Genomic DNA, 10,232 nt, shown 5'->3' with positions numbered 1-10,232 from the left:
TTAATTCTCTTTCATACACACATATAAATACATAATTATCATGATTTGTAATCAGTAACAAGAATGTTGTTTTCATTGTTCTCTCTCTCTCTCTCTCTCTCTCTCTCTCTCTCTCTCTCTCTCGTGCTCTCTCTCTCTCTCTCTCTCGGTGCTCTCTCTCTCTCTCTCTCTCTCTCTCGGTGCTCTCTCTCTCTCTCTCTCTCTCTCTCTCTCGGTGCTCTCTCTCTCTCTCTCTCTCTCTCTCGGTGCTCTCTCTCTCGGTGCTCTCTCTCTCTCTCTCTCTCTCTCTCTCTCTCTCTCTCTCTCTCTCTCTCTCTCTCTCTCTCTCAACACTCACACACATTCAACTCCCACACCCTCACTCACACACATGAATATATACTTGCGCAATTTCACATTTCCAGAGCTAAATCTTGTAAACCCATTTTCTCAAAAACTTTTGGGTGGATTAAAATTAAAGTACATGTATGTGTGATGGGTTCTTTATTTTCAACTTTGCCATACAATTCAGGGGCGGATCAGTTCATTTTATGGGGGGGGTTTCCAAAAGTATATTGTGAAGATATATGGGTGTGAAGGCGCGAAGCGCCGAGCCGACGCGCGAAGCGCCTAGCTTGCCAGGGGGTCCGGGGGCATGCCCCCCCCGGAAAATTTTGAAAAAAAGGATGCAAAATAGTGCAATCTGGTGCATTCTGAGGATGATCATTACCAGTTTCAGGCAGCAGATTTTGTCACTGATTAATACCCCAAAAATTGAAACTCAACCCCAAAAAACACAATATTTTTATTTTTTGGCTGGGGGGGGGGGGGGGGGGTCCGGAAACCCCGGAACTCCCCCCCCCCCCTCCCCTCGTCCGCCCCTGCAATTTGAGGTACACCATCGCCTGGTTTCAAGGCCTTGAAAAACAAACAGGAATGCTACAGGCCAAAAATGGTTTTACCTGAAAGAAGCGCGCAGTGCCAGTGGCGAAGCCACAAGCTTGAGCCTGCGAAGCAGGCGAGCCAACTCGGGGGGTCCGGGGGCATACCCCCCCGACATTTTTTCAAAAAACGGTTAAAATCTGTGCAATCTTGTGCATTCTGGGCATCATTTTCAGGGCTGTAATAGTGTTGTGATCTTGTTAAAAATCCCATTTTAGCCTCCCCCAACCACCATTCAACACACCTCCAAACTGGTGAAAACAACACTACTGTGCGCTGGCTTCATTGAGACCGGCGCCCGATTGCGTTGCGCGATATTCACACGGATCGTTTTTGCGGAAATTTTTCAACTTCACCGGAATAAATTTGACTTTACCGGATTTTGAAAACGGCTTTATCGGATTTCCGGCAATTACCGGAAAAGTAGCATGCCTGACAAAATCCCCAACGAACATGACTTTGATCGTCTTTGACATGAGGATCAAAGTGACCCAAACTGGCACGTCTCCCCGCCATTGTTTCTGAATTTAACCCATTGTTGATATTAAAGTTTACAGGCGCTATATTAAATCCAAGCTTAATGCAAAGAAGCGACAATTAGAATATATGCCAAGCGTGTCCACGTTGCTGGGATGAAAAACACATTTCTAGTTTCGGTTTTGGCTACACGCAGACTCGATCTCGAGCCAGTCGAGGTCACACTGAGCGAGTGACAGCCGGACGTGGCAATGTCGACAATGTCAATGATCTTACTCAAACTCAAAGATCTTGAACAAATGTCAAGATATTTGCCTACATTCAGAACAGTCATAGAGCAACATAGATCAACATACCTTGATATTTCGTCTTCGGAAAGACCGACCCGTAGCCTGACCTTTCCACCAAGGAAGGCATTCTCGCCGCCTGCTTTGGTCTGGCTTGAATCCACAAAATATAACAGAAGTTCGATGACAGTACCGCTGCACGCCATTTTTGATCTTCGAATTCGAATTTGACTGAATGCACTCAAAACTTTTGCACGAAGCCCTTCCATTGGATGAAGTTTGGCAGACTTTTGCAATTTGCCTTCTGATTGGATCTCTTTTTTGTGTGTGATTGGTTCTCTTAAAGGGAAGCAATCGCTGTCAAAATCATATTTCTGAATGTGTTGTTGCTTCCCTTCAATCGGGATTGACTACTTGACGAATAGAGGATCATAGAGTGATACAGCTGTGAAAAATGTACGTTGAAAATAAAATGCTTTGCAATAATGCCCATCACGATCACGAAAACAAATGACGATCACGATCACGAGACTTGATTTTGTTGTCATCACGGATCACGGGCAAAGTCCCATCACGATCACAGAAATGGAAATTTCGGCAATCACGGTCACAGAAAGGTCAAAAAACGCCAATCACGATCACGATTTTAAACCCTTTGGGGCCCTCCATGATCAGCCCAATCCCTGAGACTGACTGTGTAATTGGTATTACACGCACACATGTATACACGCACGCACTGCAAGCACGCGCGCAAACGAACAAACAAATCAATCACACACACACACACACACACACACACACACACACACACACACACACACACACACGCACGCACACACACACACACACACATACACACACACATTCTGAGAGAGCAGCAGCAACAACAATAGTAGCAGGAATGACAATAACAGACCAATAAGAATTTTTTATTTTTTATTGAAGCAGATATTTAACAAAAAGGAACTACCAGCAAGAGCTTGATTAAAAAAGAACGCTAGAAAAGCAGCAAGAAAAAAATCAATAAAAATTGTAAGCACCTAATGCAAAAACACCAACTTCACATTACCACATACGTACCCTACCTTTGGAAATCAGAAAGTAAAGTAACATCAACTTCAAACAAACGTTCAAAGTAGACTACCAATTTATTCACTTTTAAAATTTCTTCGCTCAAAAGTAACCAGCTACGGCCGTGAGTAACAAACAAATAACGTTCTATAATTTGTAAGACTAACACTTAAAGGTATCACGTAAAGGCCAGTAAACATATTAATACCCCTTAACGTGCTTAATTTTGACCTGAGAGCTTCTTCTGCCCCACCCCATCCCCAAACCATTTTGATACAAAGTATGCTTTAAATCTACATTTAAATACCATTCTTAAAAGACAGTTTAAAGAACAACAACAATTTCAGTTTGCTTAGGAGTGGAATTGAAAGCAAAAGAAGCGTTAAGCCCTTGTTTACACGAATAAGATAATGGATTAAAAAGTGAAAAAAGGGTATCAGCCTTTTGCACACACAAAATCACCACTGAAGTAAAAAAAAAAAAAAAAAAAATCACTGACGATTTTTGAGCTTAATATCTCATTTCAATTATTTCGTTACATCTACTGTTTTTCATTTGGGACACGTCGGTTGGGTGAAGCATAGACCTAAATATAGGTCCCTGGGTGAAAGACCTATTTCAATGTTGCTTGCTGTTCTCATGGTTAAACTCCAGCCTAGCATGAAAATCTTGCTCTTCGCTGTTCTCTGCTGCCACGTTGGTTCAAAGAAAAGACAACTTTCAAGCTCTTTGCTACCTTGTCACACGAATTTGCCCCGCCCCCACCCCCATCTCCATCCCCCCTACCCCCGCCCGTGGGAAACAGAATGGATCCTAACCATTCTCTCTTCTATCCAATGAATGTTTGCAGAACATCCCCCCGCGGGTTAGGGGGAAGAATTTACCCGATGCTCCCCAGCATGTCGTAAGAGGCGACTAACGGATTCTGTTTCTTCTTTTACCCTTGTTAAGTGTTTCTTGTATAGAATATAGTCAATTTTTGTAAAGATTTTAGTCAAGCAGTATGTAAGAAATGTTAAGTCCTTTGTACTGGAAACTTGCATTCTCCCAGTAAGGTAATATATTGTACTACGTTGCAAGCCCCTGGAGCAAATTTTTGATTAGTGCTTTTGTGAACAAGAAACAATTGACAAGTGGCTCTATCCCATCTCCCCCCTTTCCCCGTCGCGATATAACCTTCGTGGTTGAAAACGACGTTAAACACCAAATAAAGAAAGAAAAAGGGCAGAACGTGACAATCGATGTTGATCCGCATCGGTCCTCGCCATTTGGTTAGTTGTAAGGAAAAATGAACAACTGTAGATACCCGATTAAAAAAATCGAAGATACAGTGTAGAAACCATGACCTAACCGAGACAAGGACTATCAATCTCTTGACGTCCCGGAAACACAGATCAACCAGAGACCGTACGGTAATCCATACTCTACGGTCGCTGAATCAACTCCGCCACACCGCAGCCGAGGCTGAGGAGTTGCAGGGCATCTCCAGACCCAATGTCAATATGAAACGACCAGTAAATTTTGAAAAGTTCCAAAAAAAGATATTCCCGACAGAAGTTACTGCTTTTGGGCCTATTTCCCCTGGCATTTACTTTTAGCCCTGGTGGAGACTCACTAGGACGTCTTCCTGCACAAAAATGACTGCAGCAACAGCACTGATGGTCGTGCCATTTAACATGATAGCGCATGTGATTAGGATGAGCTTGCTTATATTTTAGAAATAAATTTATATTCTTAAAAAGTACGCCCGGACAGTAAGTAGGCTAGATGTCGCTTTTGGTAGTATTGATTGCTCTCATAATTACTAGGAGTAACAAGGAATTGACATAAACTGATGTGCCGAAGTTAGCGCACGGCCAACCATACCAGAGGTTTAACCTTTATTGATTAGCTGCAGGGCCCCAGGACAACTAAAAAATGAAATTGTCGCTTTTTTATTATATTGCCATTGAGCGTCAGATAGCGCGCTGTGTTTCTATCCGCTGGGTGTCAGACTCTGACACATCTGTACGGATGTCATCGGGTTTTCTGTGAGTTCAAAATGTCGGAGACCTTGCACACAGGCAGTTCATTAGCTGCCCGGCACTAGGTCTCAAAGCTACAACATTTCTATCAGCAGTAAACGCATCTAGCGTTACCGCTTCTCACTTTGGGGAAAGAGGCAGCCGTTTTGTCACAAAAGTACTAACTCCTTCATGAACATAAGCTGCGGTCTTGCCCAGACTGAATTTGACTGTGTTCGAAAGTCTTCGAAACACGTCAACAATACGGATCAACATCAATACCACATTCATTGGACCAATTGCGTTTTCTTGCCTTCATTTTACAATCTTTCTTTCTTTATTTGGTGTTTAACGTCGTTTTCAACCACGAAGGTTATATCGCGACGGGGAAAGGGGGAGATGTGATAGAGCCACTTGTCAATTGTTTCTTGTTCACAAAAGCACTAATCAAAAATTTGCTCCAGGGGCTTGCAACGTAGTACAATATATGACCTTACTGGGAGAATTCAAGTTTCCAGTACAAAGGACTTAACATTTCTTACATACTGCTTGACTAAAATCTTTACAAAAATTGACTATATTCTATACAAGAAACACTTAACAAGGATAAAAGGAGAAACAGAATCCGTTAGTCGCCTCTTACGACATGCTGGGGAGCATCGGGTAAATTCTTCCCCCTAACCCGCGGGGGGTATTTTACAATCAACTGGCAGCCATTTTACAATCAATAGAAATGTACAACCTCCCACAGAGAGTGCAGAGTGTGTGACTGTATTTTATGAAACAAAATACAGTCTAAGTAGCAAAACAATAATTAACATAATCAATAGTACACACACAAAGCCAGAAAAAAAGCAGATAAGTCAAAAAAGAAGGCTGATGCAAAAGAGTGTCGAACAGTAACCGTGCGAATATATATACGCTTGCCACGGAAACGTCCAGCTACTTCGCTTGGACTGCCATGCGTCAGTTGCCGGTTGCACCACGCCCGGAAGAATCCTCAGTCTAGGAGAGAACGAAGTTCTTCCTTTGGGTGTCGGAGTCGTAGAAGTGACCTGGCAGATAAGAGAAAACAGAAAATAGCGTAACTGGTAAATGACTTCTCTCATACACTGACGCAGACAATTCCTTTTTTCTCAGAAATACTGTAAACGATTGAGCGTGATAGCGCTAGCTAGCTGTATTGATTAAAGAACCATGCACTGCACACGACACACGTAACCATGCATTGCACACTACACACGTCCTCCATGGCGAACACATATTGCTTATTGCAAACTTACTGTGTGGTTTATCTTGGTTGAAAAACTGTATACTAAGCGGATTGTATACGGCATACGTACACGATTGTAGAGAGCCCTGGTTGCATACTGCATACGCATTCCGTGTTGACTCCAGGGCTATTTTTTTGCGATCTGTCTACCCGCGTATTCGATGTTGTTTTAAAGAAACGTAATAAGCTAATGCTGCAACACATCTCACCAGATATTGCACACATCATACTTACACTGTGGTTCCCCCAATTATCTGCCCGTGTATTCGATTTTATTTCATAGGTACGTTATAAAGTAATGCTGTAACCCATCACAATCATAAATCAAGACAGTTTACTAATAGGCCTACGGTGGTACCTCCGGGCTTATTATTCTGTAATTTCTCGACCCGTGTATTCGATTTTATTTAACAGATACGTTATGTTGTAAGCCACAAAATCACAATTCAAAACAGCATACTAACACAGGGGTGCCTCCAGGGTTGTTTCTTCGGCCCTTAGCACACACACACACACACACACACACACACACACACATACACACACAGAGCATACTAACACAGTGGTGCCTCCAGGGTTGTTTCTTCGGTCCCTCGGCGGCCCTCCGCGGACACCTGTACGGGTGTCTTGACCTCCTCCTCCGCTCTGCCAGCGTTTTGACCAGCATCAGCCTCATGGGTGGAGAAAGCCAGAGCAGCCGGTGAAGCAGGAGACGCCTCTTGCAGAGTCTGGAGAGAAGTAGCCGCCTCTGGGTCAGGGTTCTGTTCCGGCTCTCGTTTGCACGTCCTGAAGATGGCCTTGCGCTTGACAAAGAAGATGCCCGCGAGAGCCAGGCCAGAGACAACGACAGCGGCAATGATGCCTGTCGTTGCTGCCGGAGAAAGCTGGGCGTTGCCGTGGGTTGACTGCCCGATTATACCCCCCTTCTTCACGGAGTTTTCCTCCTCCCTCGGGACATTGTCGCGAAGGAGCTTCGCCGAGTACTCTGCGTGAGGAAGATAAACAACGTGTGTAAGGTGATTATCAACTCAGCAATAAAAGCCAACAAAACAAAATAATTCATCATTTAATTATGATTGCCAAAATGTGTATAAGTAAATATAAATATGGCAGGGGCTCACATCCGTGAGAGGTGGCATAGGACAAATGTCCTGGACAATGCAACAGTGATAGGACATTTGTCCTGAACAAAAATAAATCAATAGGACATTTTTTTCTGGCACCAATTTTCGTGTTGCTTTTTCGGAGAAAAAAACACCGCGAAGGGAGGAAACTGTCAACCAGCTTGGAGCATTCAGAGTTCAGACTCTTGGAAGCTCTTCTCTATAAAAAGCACATAAAGTCTCCCCAAGTTTCGTCTGCTTGGAGAGACACATCGCTTCGCAAAACATCGATAACATAGCAAAACAAACTACTGTAAATTGGACAGTACTGACAATGTCCGGATTAAATGAAAGCATTATTGGACAATGACCACTTTGTGACGACAACAATAGGACATATGTCATCTTGCATGAAAAATGTATGGGACATTTGGAAAAAATATCCGTGTTTGTCCGATGTCCGACGTGGATGTGAGCCCCTGATATGGTGAAAGATATGATTTGAATATTATATTGGAAAATGGACTGTCTATATATATAAGGAAATGTTGATTCTGTATTTTAGTTAATATGAAGTTAGATGGTTTAGGGTGAGTGTGAGTACATGTGCGAGGGTGGTGGTGGTGGGAGCTAGTTTTTTGGGGGGCGAGGCTGTTCGTATATGTGCAGGCGAATGCAGGTGTGCAAGTGGATTTGCGTGTTGATAGATCAGACCTACATTAGGTTGTGTGTGTGATCGACCGATTTAAAGAAATGTTGGATTTTAAAACTCGATAATGATGTTAAAGAATAACGATACGGTTATGTTTATTAACATTGCTGTATGTGTTTGTGTGTGTGTATGGATCTTTTGTTTTAAGCATGGCACAAAATAATAATTATTTGATGTAACTTATATAGTTGATTGTATAGCTTCACGCCTGTATGTCTCACAAACACATATTTCAACCGCACATTCATATTCAAAGAAGAAAATAAACGAATAAATGCCAGAGGTGTTGTACATCAAAATGTCAATGTCCATCGTAGGTCAAATACATTTGCACGATATCTGTTGCAACCGTGATTTAAATCATTAAAAAATCACTCTACACAGTGTGCGCATACAACCATAATCTAGAATAATTCATTTATCATCACATATTGTTACAATCGATACAAAATAACAATCATGATAAACAAATAAATCTAAAAGTAAAATGAGATCGTTGCATTCTTTTCCTAACCCCTCATCGACGCAGAGTGGGTTTAATTTGTGTCAGTATACTTCCCTCACAAATCTGTAATACATGTCCGTGTGTTTTTCAATGTTCGGTGATTTCCGTGGATACATGCGCAAAGGGATATGCGCACTAAACTGTCGTCTGCAATCAACGACATGGACCATTCTGGTAGTTGTTGCTGACAAAAACATGATTTTAAAACAGAATATAATGTCAGAATAGCAATATAAACGCTATTGTGTTTTCAGTGTAGCAATAGGGTCCGATATTTAGACTCGAACAAGTATAATGCGACTCGTCTTCGACTCGTCGGCATTGTACTTGTCTCGTCTAAATCAGTATCGGAACCTATTGCTACGCTGAAAACACAATAGCTGTTAATATCAATGACTGCTCTGGAGATAACAAGATAACAAGAACAAACAGCGATAACAGGTTGGGCGTTCATGTTTGTCAACCCCAAACCCCTCCTTTGCGCAAAGGACTGTCTTCAACTTCATTGCCTACGTGCCCCCTTCACTACCCCCACCTCCGGGCTTCACCCGCTCTACCATCACCCTCATATCCCTCCTTCGCCTTTACTTCGCCATTGTCTAGGCCTATGAATTGTACACTTTGCCGCATAACATTATTCCTCAAGCTTTAGCCTCTGAACCCCTTTGTGTAGCCGGATAGTATACGTTATTTGTATTTTGACAACAGTATGACATTTTACACAGATTGAGACAGTCAGTGCTCATCCGAGACCGCGCCAGCATAAGATACTTTAGCGTCTCAATACACTGAGATGGTGCACGAAAAAGAATCGAAGAAAAAGCTCGCAGAAGAAGGGTGAAAAAAAAGAAGAATGACGAAGACAACGACACGAAGAAGGGGAACTAAATTTAGACAGGAAAACTGGAACTTACCAGGACACTCTCTGCCGCATGTCTCCGCTGTTCCTTTTATTTTTGCGAAACAGCAAATATCACAGCACGACTCGCAGTGGGCCGTGCCATGATCGAAATATTCGGTTTTATTGCAGTTGTTCTGCGCCCAACTTGGAAAGGAGAGCCCTTCTGCGGGAACGGTCGAAAAAAAGGTGACCAGAACATAGACAACAGCCACTCGAAGGACAATACGCCGAGTTGCACCTGCTGAGTAAAAATGCTGCTCGGCTGTTGCGGTTAAGCCACCACGCCCAATGGTGGTGGCCTGTTTGCAACCGCTCATGTATGCAGCAGTGTCCAGAAGCCGCTGAAGAAAGTGTGTTAATTTTCCTCCGTCACAGTCTTTTTCCTCACTTCAGGTAAAAGTGTCACGTTCAGTGAAAAGGACACTACATGCACTAGTACACAATGGTTCGTGCACTGTTCAAAAACCACACAGATTTTGTTCCCGCAGAAGAGCCAGGTCTTCCCCAACCGAAAAGGCTGTTCTAGTGTTTTTTTTGTGGACTTCAGCGCATGCGCAAAACAAGTGGTGCATTATGGCATTGTGTAGACTGTATTTTAAAGTCGCAGGTAGACTGATTCAAAACGGAAAATCCCGGTATCAGCAGGTCTAAGCCAGGTGACACAAACAGATTACCAAACAGGCAGGTAGAAATAAAGCGACATAGAGAGACTGTAGAGAACTCTCTTTTGTTGATTCTATCACTTTTTCATTGGGTATTGTTGACAAAGTACAACACTGTGATTAAAAGTGTTTAGTTATTTATACTTGTACAATATGTACCCGCCAGTGTTCAAAATAATGAACCATGTAACTGTGTGTGTGTGTGTGTGTGTGTGTGTGTGTGTGTGTGTGTGTGCGTGCACTGATACGTGCGTGCGTGCGTGCGCGCGCGTGTGCGTGATTGTGTGTGTGTGTGTGTGTGTGTGTGTGTGTGTGTG

General features: G+C 42.9%; 1 protein-coding gene across 1 annotated transcript; it reads right to left on the bottom strand.

Moving 5' to 3' along the window:
• Positions 1–5,087: 5,087 nt before the first annotated feature.
• LOC138959901 (uncharacterized) lies at positions 5,088–9,794 on the bottom strand. The gene is made up of 3 exons (XM_070331576.1): positions 9,267–9,794; positions 6,592–7,017; positions 5,088–5,814 (listed from the first exon to the last, which is right to left on the bottom strand). Exons 1-3 carry the CDS (start codon positions 9,568–9,570, stop codon positions 5,765–5,767), a joined length of 780 nt encoding a protein of 259 aa, XP_070187677.1. The 5' UTR covers positions 9,571–9,794; the 3' UTR covers positions 5,088–5,764.
• Positions 9,795–10,232: the final 438 nt, after the last annotated feature.

This window comes from Littorina saxatilis, linkage group LG2, assembly GCF_037325665.1.
Source record: "Littorina saxatilis isolate snail1 linkage group LG2, US_GU_Lsax_2.0, whole genome shotgun sequence".
NCBI lineage: Eukaryota > Metazoa > Mollusca > Gastropoda > Littorinimorpha > Littorinidae > Littorina > Littorina saxatilis.
This window is presented reverse-complemented; position numbering and strand designations above follow the sequence as displayed.